The sequence below is a fragment of the Mustela nivalis genome, assembly GCF_964662115.1.
Source record: "Mustela nivalis genome assembly, chromosome: 10".
In the NCBI taxonomy this organism is placed as follows: domain Eukaryota; kingdom Metazoa; phylum Chordata; class Mammalia; order Carnivora; family Mustelidae; genus Mustela; species Mustela nivalis.
This window is the reverse complement of record NC_139029.1, coordinates 31,789,025-31,807,662: the sequence shown is the minus strand read 5'-3', so window position 1 is coordinate 31,807,662 and position 18,638 is coordinate 31,789,025. Positions and strand designations below refer to the sequence as shown.

The window sequence follows — 18,638 nt, the reverse complement described above, 5'->3', positions numbered from 1 at the left end:
CAACTACACCAACACTTGTTTTCTTTTTTGATAGTGACCATTTGGATTTTGATAGTGACCATCTGGATTAACATTTCCCTGATGATTAGGGATGGTGGACACTTTTTTTTATACCTCTTGGCCATTTGTATGCCTTTTTGGGAGAAATGTCTATTCCTTACCTGGTTTTTAATCAGGTTATTTGTTATTTACTTATTTATTTTTGCAATTGAGTTGTAGGAGTTCCTTATATATTAGATGCTCTTATCAGATATAGGGTTTGCAATATTTTCTCCCATTCTGCAGGTTATCTTAAGTTTTATTGATAGTGTCCTTTGCTGTTCAGTAATTTTTTAGTTTGATGTTGACTCGTCTATATGAGCTTTTGGTGTTGTATCCAAGAAATTACCAAGACCAATATCAAGAAGACTTCCCCCATGTTTTATTCAAGGAGTTTTATGATTTCGGGTCTTACATTAAAGTCTTAAATCCATCTTGAGTTGAATTTTATGTATGGTATAAGGATCTAATTTCATTCTTTACATGTAGATATTGAGTTTTCCCAACACCATTTGTTAGAAAGCTATCCTTCCCCTTGTGAATTCTTGGCTCTCTGTTGACCATCAGCTGCCTATATGTGCATGGGTTTATATCTGGGTTCTATTCTGTTCCATTGTTCTACATGTCTACCTTTACACCAATACCACTATGTTTTGATTATTGTACTTTGTAATATATTTTGAAATCAGAAAGTGTAATGTTCCAGTTTTGTTAATCTCTGCCAATCTTTCTCAAGATTACTTTGGTCATTTGAGTCTTTTGTGGTTCCATATCAATTTTAGGATTGCTTTTTTTATTTCTGTAAAGTGCCAGGATTTCAGTGGGGTAGCATTGAATCTGTCAATTGCTTTGGGTACTATGGACATCTAAACAGTATTATCTTCCAGCCCATGAAGATGAAATATCTTATTTGCATCTACTTTAATTTCTTTCAGCAATGTTTTGTTGTTTTCAATGTGTAAGTCTTCTGCCTTCTTTCTCAAGGTTATTTCTAAGTATTTCATTCTTCTTTTTTTTTTTTTTTAAGTAAGCTCTACACCTAGTATGGAACCCAGTGTGGGGTTTGAACTCACAACTCTGAGATCAAGACATTAGTTGGAATTGAGAGTTGCATGCCTAACTGACCATATCGCCCAGGAACCCCAATATTTAATCCTTTTTTTTTTTAAGATTTTATGTATTTATTGGGCAGAGAGAGTGATAGTGAAAGAAGGAACACAAGCAGGGGGAGTGGGAGAGGGAGAAGCAGGCCTCCCACTGAGCAGGCAGCCTGATATGGCACTCAATCCCAGGACCCCTGGATCATGACCTGAGCTGAAGGCACACACTTAACTGACTGAGCCACCCAGGTGCCCCTATTTAATTCTTGGATCATGGAGTCCCAGGATCAAGCCCTGCATCAGGCTCCCTGCTCAGTGGGGAGTCTACCTCTCCATCTGCCCCTCACCCCTCTCTCATGCACTCTCTCACACTCTATCATAAGTAAATAAAATCTTTTTGAAAAAGAAAGAAATGGAATTAGCTTTTGTATGTCAATTTCCTATTCTGCAACTTAACTGAATTCATTTATTAGTTCTAATAGGTTGTTTTGTTTTGTTTTATGGAGTCTTCAGGGTTTTCTACGTATAAGATCAGGTCATCTATGAAAAGAGATAATTTTCCTTCTTCCTTATCAGTTTGGATGCCTTTTATTTCTTCATCTGTTTATCTATCTAATATCTTTGGGTAGATTTCAAGTACTGTTTTGGATAAAAGTGCAGAGAATGGGCATCCTTGCCTTGTTCCTAACCTTAAAGGAAAAACCTTCAGTCTTTCACCATTCAGTAGAATGTTCCCTGTGGACTCTTCATGTATGGCTTTTAATTTCTTGAGGTACATCCCTTCTGTACATAGTTTGTTAAGTGTTTTTATCAAGATAAAGTGTTGAGTTTTGTCAGATGCTTTTTATGCATCAGTTGAGATGATCATGTGATTTTTGTCCTTCACATGTCCTTCACATGATAATGGTATATTACATTTATTGGTTTTCATATGTGGAAACATCATGTATCTTGGTCATGATATACAGTAGTTCTGATATGCTACTCAGTTCATTTTGCTCATAATTTAGTGGGGATTTTTTTGCTTCATATTCATCAGGGCTATCAGTCTTTCATTTTCTGGTAGTGTCTGTCTAGCTTTGGTATCAGGGTAACGCTGGCCTCTAAAAATGAGTCTGGACATGTTCTTTCCTCTTCAATTTTGTAGACGAATTCAGGAAATATTGGTGTTAATTCTTTAGATATTTGGTAGCAATCTCCCTTGAAGCCATCTGGTTTTGGACTCTTCTTTGTTGGGAGCATTTTGATGACTGATTGAATCTCCTTAGTAGTTATTTGTTCAGATTTTCTATTTTATCATGATCCCATCTGTGCAGGTTGTATTTTTCCAGGAATTTATTTCTTCTAGGTTATCCAGTTTGTTGGCATGTAATTGTTCATAGTAGTCTCATGATCCTTTTTACTTCTATGACATCAGTTGCAAAGTCTCCTCTATCATTTCTGATTTTTGTTAAGCTTGAGCCTTCCCTTTTTTTTCCTACTTAGTATAGCTAAGGGTTTGTCGATTTTATTGATCTTAAAAACCAACTCAGTACGTTGTTGATTTTCTATTGTTTTTCTAATCTCTATTTCATTTTTTTCTGCCTTGATTTTTAACATTTTCATCCTTCTGATTACTTCCTTTTGATAACTTCCTTCTGATAACTTTGGATAATATTTTTTTAAAGATTTTATTTATTTATTTGAGAGAGAGACAGTGAGAGAGAGCATGAGAGGCGAGAAGGTCAGAGGGAGAAGCAGACTCCCCATGGAGCTGGGAGCCCGATGCGGGACTCGATCCCGGGACTCCAGGACCATAACCTGAGCCGAAGGCAGTTGCTCAACAAACTGAGCCACCCAGGCGCCCACTTTGGATAATTTTTAACATTTTCTTCCTTCTGATAACATGTTCTTCTTCTAGTTCCTTGAAGCATAAAGTCACGTTCTTGGTTTGAGAGCCTTCTTTTTCAATGTAGGCATGTTCTGTTATCAACTCCCCTCTTAATACTGCTTTTCTGCATCCCACAAATTTTGCTTTGTTGTATTTTTATTTTCATTTGTATCAAGATATTTTCTGATTTCCCTTGTCGTCTTCGACCTCTTGGTTGTTCAAGAGTGTGTTGTCTCATTTCCACATATTTGTAAACTTTCCTTCTGTTACTGGTTTCTAGTTTTACTCCATTGTAGTCAGAAAAGATACTTGGTATAATTTCCATCTTCTTAAATTTGGTTGAAACTTGTTTTGTAGCCTAACATGTGATCTATCCTGGGGAGTGTTCCATGTACACTTGAGAATAATGTGTATTTTGCTTGTGTTGGGTGAAATGTTCTGTATAAATGTTAGGTCCCTTTGGCTTACTCAGGCCCTCTATTTCCTTATTGATCTTCTGTCTGGTTGTTCTATCCATTATTGAAAGTGTGGTGTTGATATATCCTACTATTACTGTGTTACAGTTTACTGTTCTCTTCAGTTCTGATAATGTTTATTTCATATGTCTGGGTGCTATAATGTTCAGTCAGTATATATTTGTAATTATCATATTCTCTCTGGTGAACTGGCCCTTTTATTTTTATAAAATATCCTTCTCTGTCTCTTGTGACAGTTTTTTTAGTTAAAGTCTGTTTTATCTAATATAATTATGGCCATTTCTGCTTTCTTTTGGTTACTAATTGCATGATTTTTCCTTCTTTTTGTTTTCACCCTATGTGTATCTTTATATATAAAGTGGATCTCCTGTAGACAGTATATACTTGGGTATAGTTTTTTTTTAATCCATTCAGCCACTCTATGTCTTTTGATTGAGGAGTTTGTTAACTAATTACTAATTAGTTAATTGGCATTTTGTTCATTGCTTTCTGTCTTGTAGCTATTTTGTCCCTGGTTTCCTCTCCTTCTGCCTCCTTGTATGTTGCTGACTTTTATATACTCGCATGCTTTGATTCCTCCTTCATTTTCTTTTGTGTATCTTCTATAGGTATTTGTATGTGTGTGGTTACCATAGAGCTTACACAAAACATGTTATGCTTATAACAATCTGTTTTAAGCTGATAAAAACTTTAACTACATGTAAAACCCAACTCTTTAACCCACTGAGCCACCCAGGCGCCCCTAAAACCCAACTCTTTTGCATCTCTCCACTCCCAGCATTGTTAATGATGTCACAAATTACACCTTTATATAATTTATTGTATCCACGAACATAGTTTTATTATCATAGTTGTTTTTATGCTTTCGCCTTTTAAATTCTATACTGGAATTAAAGGTGGTTTTTTTTTAATACTCTTACAGTATTAAAGTACTCTCTATTTTTTTTTTTTTACATTTACTAAGAAGCTGTATAGTTTTATACGCTTTCATACTTCTGTCTAGCATCCTTTTGTTTCAGCTTGTGAAGTCCCTTTAGCATTACTGGAAGGCAGGTCTAGTGGATACAATCCTTCAGCTTTTGTTCATCTGGAAAGCATTTGTTTCTCCATTGCGGAAGGATGGTTTTTCCAGGTATCATATTCTTGGCTGGCAGATTTTTTCTCTCAGCACCTTGAATATGTTATCTTGCCCACTTCTGGCCTGAAAGGCTTCTGCTGAGACTATAGCAATAATCCCATGGGAGCTGCATTGTCCATAGTGATTTGTTTTTCTCTTGCTACTTCTCAAAACTCTCTGTCTTTGGCTTTTTGACAGTTTGATTATAATTTGTCTTGCTGTGAGCTTCTTTGATTCTTCATACTTAGAGTCTATGGAGTGTCTTGAAATTGTGTGTCCTGGATCATCCCTCCTTTAAGTGCTCTACCCCTTTCTCTCTTGATCCTGGGACTTCAATAATGCATACATTGGTTGGCTTCGTGGTATTCTAGAAATCCCTTAGGCTTTCTTCACTTCTCTTCATCTTATTTGTTTTTGTTCCTCTGACCAGTCTTTGAGTTTATTGATTCTTTCTTTTCTGATTAAGTATGTTATCAGAACTCTCTAATGAATTTTTCAGCTCAGCTGTTGCATTCTTCAGCTCTGGAATTTCTATCTGGCTCTTCCCCTCCCCGCTGCCTTAATTAATTAATTAATTTGAGAGAGAGAGAGAGAGAGAGAGAGAGCGTGCAAACACAAACAGTGGAGGAGAGGAAGGGGAGAGGGAGAGAGAAAATCCCAAGCAAGTTTCACACTCATCACAGAGCCGACACGGGGCTTGATCTCACAACTCCAAGATCATGACCTGAGCCAAAGTCAAGTCATACACTTAACCAATTGAGCCCCCTAGGTGCCACTGTTTGGCTCTTTTTTATAGTTTCTAGCTCTTTCTTGACATTCTCATTTTGTTCATGTACTATTTTCCTGATTTTTGTAGAGTCTGGGTCCAGGTAGGGGAAAACCTTTAATAATCAGACTGGCTAGAGATTCTGGGACTTCTGAAAACCTTTTTGGTAGACGCAGTTTCTCTAAGCTTATGTTCTAATTTCCCAAGTACACAAGTTTGCTGGTTTCTTTTTTCAGGCGCTCAGATATCTTTTGCTCCCTCTGGTGCCTATCTGTGGTACTGCAGTTTCTCTAGTGCTAACAGCACGAAGCCACCTCACCCAGGGACATCCAAAAGTATACGTTGTGCTCAGTGACATCCAAAGTACTTTGTACTCAGCGGCATCAAAAGTATTTTGTTTCCCCATCAGTACCCCAAATCAGGTAAGATAAAAACCAGTTCCTCGGGCAGCCCTCTGATAATTCAGAAAGTTGGACACATGTTCTAGTCTTCCTCCCTGCCTTTCTTACCACTCCCATCCCCAACTCTGGGAAGCACTTCCTGTGCTGAGCTGTGCCAGCTATAGGTTTCTGGAGTTCTCACAAAGGTATTTTGGTCCATATTTTGTTGTTAAGTCGCTGTCTCTGCTGAGAAGTGAAGGCTGGGACTTCCTAGTCCATCTTGGTGATAGCACTGGCTCATTTTTCTCTTATAACGTGATATTTCATGGAATCTAAACTAGCATCAATTACTGGACAGAATCCAATATTGGATATGTTGAACTTTGGGGGTGGGGAGAATGACCAATGGCAATGTAAGACTCCATATGTAGTAAAATGTGCCATAGTCTTGTTATGGCAGAAACTCACCTCTAACTCACCTAAGAATTAGGGTGAAATGTTAAGTGACTATAAAAAAGAGACCCAACAAAGCTTGGAGTATAAAAAAAAATCTGTTTCTCTCTCATTAATAGCTGTGAAGCATCCAGGCAGGGGAGTTGGACAGCACTGCTCTGTGCGAAGTTCGAGAACCCACTTCCCTTTATCCCACTGTTCTCTGCCACTCACTAGGATAAAACATCCAGGACATAATGATAGTATGAATTATTCACTGCTTACCTGAAATTCACACTTAATTGGGTGTTCTGTGTTTTATCTGGCAAACTGACACTAGGGCACTATATAGTCTGCAACTATCAGAGCTGGGTTCTTGCAGGTTACACCTAGTGAAAGGATGGAAGAAAATTAGGTGAAGACATGTCCGCTTTCCTGAGGTCTAAGACCAGAAATGTCACATATTATTTCTGCTCATCTTCCAATCACAAGAACTTAAGTTATATGAATATAACTGCAAAGGAGGCTGGGAAATGTTGGTTAGTTCAGTGATCCAAGAAAATGAAAGAACAGATTTTGGAGGACTATCAAGACAGTCTTCATCATAAGAACCTCAAGGGTCCATCTTCTGTGTGCCTTATTTCTTCTTTCCTTATCTGTATTTTTGCTTTACATTGTAGGGACTTTTGTTGATCTTCTCTTCCAGGTGGTCTCTTGAGTATCTTATTTTAGCTGTCATATGTTTAATTTCCAAAAACTATTTTCTATTTTCCAATTGTTCCTTTCTGCTAGCAACCTTTCTTGTTTTATGAAAGTAGTACCTCCCCAGATCTTTGTGAGGATGCAATTAGAATTTTTAAAGATTCTATTGCTCCACTATGACTTTCTGTTGTCTGGGGTCACTTATTCTATTTACCTTGTCTATCTTTCATGCTTCCAGCTGCCTTCTTAACTCTGATGTTCCTCATTGACTGTTTATGGAATAACAGACCAAGTTGATTAGTATCAGTAATTGAGTTGGTTCCCTCTGTTGCTGTGTATTTCTTCTGTTGCTGTATGTTTCTCCGACAGGTCACCCTCTTGAACAGGAAAGCTAGGGAGGGAGGGTGTCATCTGGAAGGCTCTTCTGTAGTGTGAGTGGATGGGTCATTTTTAGAGGATGAGGTGGGAAGAGGGTTTGTAAATGTCACAATGACACAAGTTTTATTCTGGGATATCAATGCTATCCGAAACACCAGATTTCTCGAGATTTATTAAATTTCTATAGGATGAGCCTTCTTGAGTCCTGCTATGTGTCTTATTTTTGTCTGAAGGTAAGCATCAGTTACTCTCCACTCTGGAGGTAAGAGGGAGGTGACTGGCGCAGCTGCACAGACAGACCTTCTACAAACTCTAATAGTTTTTAGACCCACTTTTCATGTCTATCAGCAGTACCTGCCAACCATGAACTCAGAGCCTCTCTGTGGTTTTGCAAGGAAGACTGGCTCTCACTTCCATTCTGGGAGTGAATTCTGGGCTGTGGCTTCCTCTACTCTGCTGAGTCATTAATGTGTGTCATCTACTTTTAGAAATTGTTTAAGTCTCTGCACCCGCCACCCCTCTTCCCTGTGATTCTCTCTGCTGTTGTTTCGATTCCTTTTGTTATCTTAATGGAATCTCAGAAGGAAGGGGAAACAATCACTTTTGCTTAGACTGGAGTCTTAAACCTTTAATATGCTTATATACGTTGTGATCTCCAAGGTATTTATTGATTTATTTTGGCAACTGCTTTATGAGTAGGTGTATGTTGTTAAATGGTGAGGCCTTTGTTCTGGGGTGCTCCTTGATGGGTTTGTGTATGCAAAATGGTGTCGAGGAATGAGGAAAGCCAGACAGTTTTTTATAATAGAGTAAAAGATGGGGCACCTGGGTGGCTCAGTTGGTGAGGTGCCCAACTCTTGGTTTCAACTCCGGCCATGACCTCAGCATCCTGAGATCGAGCTCCCTGTTGGTCTAAAGTGCGGAGTCCGCTTGAGATTCTTTCCCTTCATCCCTCTCCCTCCTCCTCTGCTCTCTCTCTTTCTCTCTCTCTCTCAGAAAAATAAGTAAATAAAATCTTTATAATAGGCTACAGGAATCTGCAGTTTCCAGGGCAGTTGGGAAAGGATAAGGACAGCAATGGTGGGTGGGGGAAAAGAGGAAGCGAGGGGCATGCCATGATGGGAGCCCTCCCCAAGACTTCCAGTCTCTCAAAGAGACTCTAAACTTACAGAATGCTTGGTGTGGCAGGATTTCTTGCGGAAGCCAATGAAAGTGCCTAGTTCTGTGACAGGGCTGACAGGGACAAAACAGGCTTGTACAGTCCTGGGAACCTCAGGCAAGAGGAGGCCATGAGAGCATGAATCTCAGGAATCTGCAGAAATTGTGTGGAGGGTTTGGACTTGCCCATTCTTTGGAACTGGCAAGGCTCTGAGGTGAACATATAGAGCTCTCTCTGGGTCAGGAGGGCTCAACCAGTGCTTGGCATATTTCCAACTTACCTAACCCCCTTTGGCTCACCATCCACACTGGCCTGAATGATCATGCCATTCCCCGGTTTGAAAATTCTGTTGTCTATGGTCAGCAATTCTTTGTCCTGGCATCCAATGCCCTTTACCATCTGGTCCCTGACTACCTAGTAGCTTCATCTCTTCTTCACAGGACACTCTGATTACATCAGACGTTTCGCTGTTGCTTAAAACACGGAGGAGCTTTCCCTTCCATCTGAAATAACCTTCTTCTTTGCCTACTAAACACCTACTCACTCAAGATGAGCTCAATCATCACCTCACCTTTTCCTTCCCTCCAAAGTGTTAGCCATTCCCACCTGTGTTCTCCCAACACCCTGTTCTGAGGAGTTTGTCTTCTGACTTCCCTGCAGGAAGGACTGTCTTTTTCAATTTTGGACCCCAATGTCCAGTGCAAGCCAGTTTAAGGCCCTCCCCTGGGCTCTTAGAGCACCCTAGGTACAACCACAGTGAAACCTATCATCCTGCACTGTAACTCTGGGTCTATGTGCCAGTCTCCTGCAAGCAGAAGATGAAGAGAATGAAAGAGGAAATTAGGGAAGTTAACAAAAAAGGAAGTAAGAGAGTGAGTTAAGTGGACCAGTCAGGACTCAAAGGCCTGGACCAACCCAGAAACCCTAGCCTATGAACTTGGTCAAAAAGGGGCAAATGAGATTGGCCAGCAAGTCATGTCCCAAGATCAAAGCAACTGCCCAGTACATTGGTCCTGGGTCATACTGGCAGCAGAGACTCCCAGAAAGTCATAGCAATTGTCACTAAGGCTCTAGGTCTGGAAGGATGGTATCAAGCTCTGCAGACAGGGGACCAGTAGACCTAACTTGGTAGTGGTTATAATGGAGACCATAGCCTTGATATCCCACACACCTGATTTGAATCACAGGTTAAGCACTAGGTCGGGTCATTTAACCTCTCAGATTTGTGTTATTTCAAAAATGGGAATACTACCACCTTACAGGATAGTTATTATATCTATTATCAGAGAAAACAGATGCATAAGAACTGGTGCTCAGTGGTGTTTGATGGCAACTTTAACTATTAGAGAGTGTTTCATTTCATACATGCAAGTGTGGGTGACATGTTTAAAATATCTAGGGGCGCCTGGGTGGCTCAGTGGGTTAAAGCCTCTGCCTTTGGCTCAGGTCATGATCCCAGGGTTCTGGGATCAAGCCCCACATCAGAGCAGGAGCAGGGAGCCTGCTTCCCTTCCTCTCTCTCTGTCTGCCTCTCTGACTACTTGTGATCTCTGTCAAATAAATAAACAAAATCTTAAAAAAAAAATCTTGTGTGCAGATTCCAAAGAGCAGGAAAATGTATATGCGATAAAAGTGGTTTATAGAATACAAAACAGTAATTCCAAGGGACACATGCACCTCTGTTTAGAGCAGCATTATTTACAACAGCCAAATTATGGAAACAGCCCACGTGTCCATCAGTTGATGGACATCAGATGAATCGATAAAGATGTATATATAGACAACGGAGTATTATTCAGTCGTAAAAAAGAATGAACTCTTGCCATACACAACAACACGGATGGAGCTAGAGATATTTTGCTAAGTAAGTCAGCTGGAGAAAGACAAATACTGTATGACGATTTCACTCGTATGTTGGAAAGAAAAACACAAATGAGCAAAGCAGAAAAAAGAAAGAGAGACAAAGCAATTAACACTCAACTATGGAGAACTGTTTACCAGAGGGGAAGTGCAGGGCGGGGGGGGGGGGGAGGCGGGGGGGAACAGGTTAAGGGAATTAAGGAGTGCACTTGTCAGGATGAGCACCAGGTCATTAAAATAAAAGCTTTTTTTTTTTTTTTTTTTTTTTTAAGTGCTTTGTAAACTGTAGTGTCCTACCTATGTCAGGGAATTGTTGGGGAAGTCTTTTAGAGCTGGAATGCAGGCTCTGGATTTAGGCAGAAAAAGGCTCTATTCCTGACCCTGCCATTTACTTGCCAAGTAATCTCGGGTGAGTCACTTTCTGTCAGCCTCCTTCTCCACCTGTCATACGTGGGTGATTCTTACTTTCCAGGGTTACGTGAGAATTCAACACGATGAGTATAAATCTCCTAGCACATCCCTTCCTGGGTGGGTGGCAGGATCCCACGGGATACATCAGGCTATGGGTGGTATCCGAATCTCATGCTGGCAATTAGCTACAAGGAAGGAGGCCCCTCCCTCCGTAAGAGCAGGACCAGGTCGGCAAGAGATGTAGAGAGGGGTCTTCTGTGTTGGTTGGAGGAAGTCTGGGTGAACATTAAACCACCATGCAGAGAACACCGAAATCAGCCAGGTGGAGCCAGGCCTAAACCAGGAGGGCAGGAAGCTGGGAGGACCCCCGCCAAGCTGTCTCAGCCTTGGGAACTAAACTGTTGCCACTAAAGGCAAGGATTCCCGTGATGGGTTTATCCCAGCCCTCACCCCTTACTCCCGGACACTGTCCCTTTTCCTAAGCACAGGGAAGTGCCAATCAAGAATCTGAAGGAGGTATGGTTCTCTGACTTGGCACTGACTTCCACAGAGCAAACGGTCCAGGGCCACATCAAGAGGCCATCCTAGCCCCCACTTCCAGGGACTCACTTGGGCCTGAGGCAGCCCCTAAGGGGCTCCTCCTTCCGAAGCCACGAGGAGCAAGCAGTGGAAAGAGAGCATCAGCTTGGAATCAAGGGAGGCCCAAGTGTGAACTCCCGTTCCACCAAACCCCCGCTGTGTGACTCCTCTGAGGGCTGCCGTGCCAGGACACAGAGACAAAGACGTCAATGTGACCTGCAGAAGCCACAGCAGATGTGGCTGCTCCATGTTCCTTCCTTCCCTCCTGCCTTCCTCCTCAGAGGCCCCATAGACTCCGCCCGTTTTCCTCTGCTTCTCAGAGCAGCCACACATTCTCTGGGCATCCAGCCCCCTTCCAGAGAGGCTGCAGCGAGACCAGCTCCCCAGCTCCCACTTCCTTGATGCCCCAAATAAGTACACAGGTCCTTTTCATTGAAGGGTTTTACTGCTAATCACTCTGGGAACAGACGTGGGTTAGGGTGGGGGAATGAGTCACAGACATGGGGGACTGGGAAGGTCCCTGGATCGTGGCTCCCTGAGGGCTTCCTTTTGATTCCTAAGGCAGGACCAGACTTCTTCTCCAGGCCGAGGAGGCCCCTTCGATCGGGAAGGCCACGAGGCCCCTTCCATCGGGAAGGCTGCTACTCCCAGCACAGGCGAGGCACAGCAGACGGGACTGACAGCCACCATAACAGGCCCTGTGTGGTTCCTATATGATCTGGAGCACCTTCAGGCGGTGATGCCCCCTCACAGGTACATCCTCAAAGGCCAGGGGATGGTTACCCTAATGACACAAGCCTGTACTAAGCCTACCCTACTTCTCTTTCATCCCAAGGAGATGAAGCCAAGACCGGATCCTCCAAACTTTCCAAGGCAAGAAACTGGACTGGAAAGCGGCAAAGCTTCTTCTTACTCAAGTCCCTTCTCAGGACCTCCCGCAGTTCCTGGCTTCAGAGGCAACAGGAAACCATTCTCCAAAGTGGGATGAGGGGCTTGAGGTCGAGGGGGCAGTCGCAGATCCTGGAGATCTTCCTACACTAGGCTGGCGTCTCTCCGCCTCTCTCCCTTTTCACCCTTCAGCTGGCGTCTCTGGTGGCCTGCTCGCCTGTGTGCGTTTTCTGATGACGGATGAGGTTCGAGCTCCGGGAGAAGTGTTTCCCACACAGCGTGCACCAGTAGGGTTTCTCCCCTCTGTGGGTCCTCTGGTGGGCCCCAAAGTTGGAGATGTCGCTGAAGGTCCGCCCGCACTCGGTGCACTCATAGGGCCGCTCGCCGGTGTGCGTGCGGTGGTGCACGCCGAAGCTGGAGCTGTTGCTGAAGCTCTTGCCACACTCGCAGCAGATGTAGGGCGCGGGCTCCAGGTGGGTCCGGTGGTGCACAGCCAGCGTGGCGCTCTGGCTGAAGCTCTTGCCGCAGATGTCGCAGCGGTACGGCCGCTTGCCCAGGTGGTCTTGCTGGTGCGTGGTGAGGTCTGAGCGCCGCCGGAAGCTCTCCTGGCACTTGGGACATTTGTAGTGCTTCTCTTCCAGGTGGATCCGCTCGTGACGGATGCGGTTGGAGCTCCTCGAGAAGCTCTTGCCGCATTCGGAGCACTTGTAAGGCTTTTCACCAGTGTGGATGCGCTGGTGCGTTCTCAGGTTGGAGGTGTTATTGAAGGTTTTCCCGCACTGGGTGCATGTGAAGGGCTTCTCGTCGGTCTCGGGCCTCGGGTGAGCCGTGGGGCCCCCGGGTTCTCTGGTGGGGACAGTGACTTTCTGCCATGGCTTTTTAGGATGGACCTCTGGCGGACACTCTGACGGGCTCTCCTGCCTGCGCTCTTTCTCCCCATCTGGGATCTGAAAACCCTCCGAGTCATCCACTCTCCAGGGCTCACCCCAGTCCCCTTCCTCAGGCAGGTGCTGTTCTGGATGCTGCTCCTTCTCACTGCCCATTTCTGAACCCTGAGAATGAACACAGATGGCCAACACCTTTATTCCTGGGCTCAGGCTCGACTGCAGGGAACCTTTGTTCTGGCTGAAGGGGTGTACCCTTCCCCATGGAACTGTCCATCAGAAATAACCTCAATTCTCGGGAATACTTGGAGAGCATGCCTTTCCTTAATAACTCTCAAGTGACAAACTTCCACAGATACAACAGCCACCCATCAGAGTAAAGCAAAAGCACCACTTTTGTCCACTCCCCACAGATACTTGTCAGTGGGAATAATGTCACTTTTCCTAAGACCGCGAAACAATGGCAGTCTAGACTCTAATTCCCGTGTGGGTAAAGGAGCTTCCAGCTGCAGATGATTCCATTTCTCTGCCTAACTCTAAGCTAACTGAACCTCCTTTTATGTTTAATTAAAACAAAAACCAACCAAACAAAAAAAACTTCCTTAAAAGTATCCACTTGCCTGCTTTCAAAATGAACAGAACCTCTCATTCCTGAGGCTCTCCCAGCTGTTCAGAGGCCCAGCCATGAATTCTCTTACCTGTTCTGCCACCCTTCCCCTCCCTGAACCGCAGCCTAGCTAGCAACTAAGGGTTAACATCAGAGCCCTCCAAGACCTACTGCAGGGCCCAGGCTATGTCTGCTCCGATTGGTCAGTGCCCACTTCCGCTCTCCAACACCATACACAGCCATATACACACCACATCTCTCTCTCACACACATACACCCCAAAAACACGGCCATCCTCACATACCAGTCACACTCAACCATAGTTCTCATACCGTACACACAACATACACTCATACACACCTGTAGCCACATATGGCCACACACATCACAGACACAGCCCTTCTAAATATAGAGCCATGCACGTGCCTACCCAATCACACGTACAGCTATATTCGTACCCCACACAAAATCACACACACACTCTCACATGCCACCTACAAAGACATAGACACAAACCACATTCTCTCCCCCCATACAACTACACATACACACTGCCAACTCAGGCAGGCATCAATAAACGTTTGCCAGACCGCATGGACTCTGAGCTCCTACAGCCTGGGCCAGGCCAGGAGGGGACGAAGCACCGCCCAGCGTGGGGTTTCCTCTGGGCCCTGAGGCCACAACGACACTTTGGAAGGCCCAGTGGGCCAGTGCAGATACTGTAAGGTGACACGAGCAAGGGACAAGGGGCTATGACAGGACAGTAAGGGGAGAAGAATGACAGACAGAATTCCTTCAGGTCAGCAAGTTTTTCTGAACACCCAGCAGTAGTCATGGAAGGGCCACAGACTACATTTAGGGCTGGATCCAGACGGTGACACACACTATGGAACTGTGCAAAATGATTCAAGCCCTCTGAGCCTCGACTTCCACATCACTAACACACTAACACAATGATACCCGCCTACACTGCAGGGCCGTGGGCAGAGGAAACACCTCCAGTGCTCTCGGGAGCTGCGGGGCAGGTATGAGCGACACAGCCAGTGACAGCTACTAGGACCACTGTGGAGGACGCTATGTCCTAGCCCTGCACAGATCACAGGAATGAAAAAGATTCCTTATGTGATCTTGTTAGGAAAGAAAAAAAAATTTTTTTAAATTAAGAAACAGTAAAGAAAATAAATGGTATGAGGCTCTATATAATCTAAAAGGAGAAATACAGACAGAGCCTCAAATCTGAGTGGAGGTCAGCAGATTTTTCTGAAAAGGGCCAGACAGTAAATATTTAGTAAACATTTGGGACCACAGTATCTCTGTTGCAACCACTCAACTCTACTCTTGTATCATAAAAGCAGCCACAGACAATTCCTTAAAGGAAGGAGTATGGCTGTGTTTCAATAAAACTTTAAGACAAAAGGAGATGAACCAGTTTACCAATCCCTAATAGAGAAGGAGGCTTGCTTCATGTTCAAAAATGCAAGTAAACACCAGAAACAATTTATTCTTTGATACTCACTGTTTCCTGACAATCCTTTTAAAAATCACAACCCCTTTTCCACACTCCCAGGCCCCCTGCCCCACAGCACTTCTCACCTACTAACATTCTATTTATTTCTTCTGTCTCTTATTTAGTGTCTGCCCTCCCCCTGCTAAAACATACGTCCCCTGAGGGACAGGGCCTTTGTTTTCTAATGTAACCCAAATTCCTCAGGTAGTGACAGTCATATATAGTAGATCATTAATAAATATTCATTGAATGAGCTGAGTGAAGGCCAGGCCTGGCTCCAGAACCCATTTCATGCTTACCTGTGTCTGTCTCACCCATTGTTCTCAGGAATCTGCCCACTCTTCCACCTTTATGCACCCGCAGAATCTCATACGTACTTGCTTTTACACTGATTTGCAATGATCTTTTAACATAATCTGTTTCCACTAGCAGTTTAAGGACAGAGACTGGGTCGTTTTGGCAAACTCTCTCCAGCACAAGGCACTGCTTCATGTCTTCTGATGTATGAATCAATGGATATGATCTGAATTCAGTCCCCAGTCCTGCCCACCCTACCTGGGGCCCCAGTACGACAGGGGGGCTACCTGGCCCCCACTCACATCCAATCCTGCTATTCTAAGAACGTGTAATGTACCAGCCTCTGACTCTACTCAGGACTGAATGCTGGATCAATATAAGAGCAACAAGATTTAGGATTATGATACTATCCTCAGAAAGTGGCATACAGTGTAGAAGGTTCAGTTCTGGGGGCGTCAGGAACTGTGCCTTGGTCACCTTTGTACCGACTCCTCAATGCTTCACACAGCATCCGGCATTATATGGGAACCAGTAATAATAAACATTCTGGAAGCTCATACTAAGTGCTAGGCCCTGGACTGAAGGCAATATGCAAATCATGTCATTTCATTTTCACAGTCTGTTTTAGAGATGAGGAAATGGAGGCTCAGAGAAATTTTAACTTGCCCTAAGGCACACAGCAAGTGCGTGGCTGAACAGGGACCTATGTCCATCACTCCAAAGCCAGTACTTTAAGACATGCCACTAGTAATGGAGAGAAGCAGGGAGGAAGACAGGGAGGGAGCGGGGAAGGGAAATGGGGCGGAGAGGTAAGGAAAAAGAACAGTGCCAAGGGAGTTCCGAAAAAGACACGGGCGTGTCTCCCTGAAGAGATCGGGGATGAGCAGCTGCATGGAAAAGGTGGTATCTGAGTTAGGACTTGCAAGATGGGTGAGCAAAATTGGAACTTGCAGAGCTGAGGAGCCCCCTATCTACCCACTGAGTATACAGCGGCAGGTAAAGTAGAGACGTACATTTCAAAGATTTGGTGAGAGAAGGGCCCATAGGGCTTGCCTTCCTATGAGGCTCAGACCTACAGGGAGAACCGAAGGTAGAAAGGACTGGGGCAGTGGAGAAGCGGCCAGGGCTAAGAAGTGAGAGTCAAGAACACAGGGCTGGTGATCACAGATGCTGAAGGTCAAGGGACTGGGTTTAGAGTGAAGGCGCCAAGGTGGAAAGTGGTCCGAAGGGCCGAAGTCCCGGCTCTTTAGGGTCAAGTCAAGGGGCAGGGGGTGGGGGATGATGCGGAGAGGGGAACTTAGAAAGATCAAGAACAAGGTGTTTAAGAACAGAGAACTGTACTGGATAGCTGCATAACGGGTCAGATAGAGGGGGCCAAAGGGGCCAGAGGGTCCGGAGGAGATGGGCAGGGGAGCGGAGAGGAGGCACAGGCTGCAATCCGAGGTGTCAGGAAACCGGAGCCCAGTAGGCTGGGTTGGGAGTGGCGGGGAAAAGCCGATCGCGGAGTCGAGAATACGCGCATCCTAGGGCATAGGTCTGGGTTCTGAGTGGCCCGATGGCTTTGGAGGGGTAGGGGAGGAGTGTAAGAGGGGTAGGGACTGGCCCCCAAAGTATGGTCTGTGCCAGAGGGCTGGGCTGAAAAGCCAACAGGAGGGCTTGTGGGGAGGGCTGGGGCAGCTGCCTAGCCGCGCGAGCCAGGGGCGGGGGCCAGGGGTCGGGGCGAGGGGACCACCGGGTCCCATTTGCTCCCCACCGGGTCCAGGGAGCAAAGCCACAGCCTCTAACTCCCTGGAGGAAGGGAGGCGGCCATGCTCACAGTTCCCCGCGAAGCCGTACCCGCCACCCCCCCACGACCTCGGGCCCAAACCGGACCCACCTCGCTCCCGCCGCTCGGTCAGGGACAGCGCCGCCTCAGAGGGCCGGGGGAGGAGCCGGAGCCGGAACCCAGAGAGGACCCGCCCTACCTCTCCAGGATTGGTTTTTGAGGAGGACCCTTTCTCTCCATTGGCTATACTGGCTGCCACAACGCGAGAAACCCAGGCGGTACCGCCAATAAGTTTTGGCCTCGGGCAAGGCCTGCTGGGAGTTGTAGTCCCGAGGAAGAGCGCAGACTCGGAGAAGGAATTTGCGAAGTTGAGACCTGAGCAGTTGGGACTGAGTTCTCTCCCTAGGTCTTCGGATATCTTTCCACGTTCACGCGTTCAAAGCCCAAAGTGTGAGGCCACGGGTCTGGCCAGTAGTAATGTGTAGAGCTAACCTGCATAACCACCAAGGGATCATGAACTCAGTTTCTTCTTTACTGTGAGTGGGTGGCACTTGACGGTCCGGTAGACATCCCGGTGGGCATCCGCGCTTTCCTCGAGGTTTGTATTTTAAAGTCAAAGGATTGTAGAGCTAGAGGGGGGAGTAAATATCAACTAACCCAAAACGTTTGTCAGAGAACTAAACGTTCCCAGTGTGAGGAGCTGTCTCTGGGTGCCCCAATGCTCCTGCACAGGGATTTTTCTGGGTCCTACCTCGGTAAACCTGACTACCATTCATAAAGCCGGCACAATAAGATTTCCAAGGTATTTCCAGGATGATTCCCCCCCGCCCCCCCCCCCCAGGTTTTAGTTTAAAAAGAAGGAGAAGGAGAAAGGGAAGAAGGGGAAGAGGAAGGAGAAGGGAAAGAGGAAGGAGAAGGAGAAAAGAAGTTTAATAGAATATTCTCATATCTGCAACGGTATTTCAGTGCAAAGAGCAAAGAATGGTGTCTTCAGAACTAGATAAACTAGATTTATAATCCCAGTTCTACCGCCTAGCCATTTGGAGCACCATCCCTCGCCCCCATAAAATCCCGGGCAGAATTCTTTTAAAGATTAAATGAGTTAAAGCTTCTGCTTCCACAAATATCAGTTCTCTTTCCCGCTGGTAAATTTCTCTTGGGTGCAGCCAGTGTGAACAATGGGAATTAGTTTTAGGATTAAGATATTCAGGAAAGTATATTTAAAACTGAGTATGAATGAGCGAAACATAAATCCCCCACATACACTATTGCTTATAAATTGATTAAAATGCTGAGAAGGCAGATCAGAAATAAAACTGTGGCTTCGTTTCTAACTATGGTTAAAGAGTGCTTGGGTGGATTCAAGGCTGTTCAAATACCAATTCTGTAAGATGTTTTCCTGTTACCAGTGCAAAGCCCTT

The 18,638-nt window shown here is 45.0% G+C and overlaps 1 protein-coding gene across 1 annotated transcript; it reads right to left on the bottom strand.

The window, feature by feature from the left end:
• Positions 1–11,695: 11,695 nt before the first annotated feature.
• ZNF691 (zinc finger protein 691) lies at positions 11,696–17,396 on the bottom strand. Its single transcript, XM_082686164.1, has 2 exons — positions 17,329–17,396; positions 11,696–13,209 (listed from the first exon to the last, which is right to left on the bottom strand). Exon 2 carries the CDS (start codon positions 13,198–13,200, stop codon positions 12,346–12,348), a length of 855 nt encoding a protein of 284 aa, XP_082542290.1. The 5' UTR covers positions 13,201–13,209; positions 17,329–17,396; the 3' UTR covers positions 11,696–12,345.
• Between the last annotated feature and the right edge of the window lie 1,242 nt (positions 17,397–18,638).

Coding starts and splice junctions, on each gene's coding strand:
- ZNF691 (XM_082686164.1), bottom strand. CDS start 13,200: ATGGGCAGTGAGAAGGAGCAGCATCCAGAACAGCACCTGCCTGAGGAA.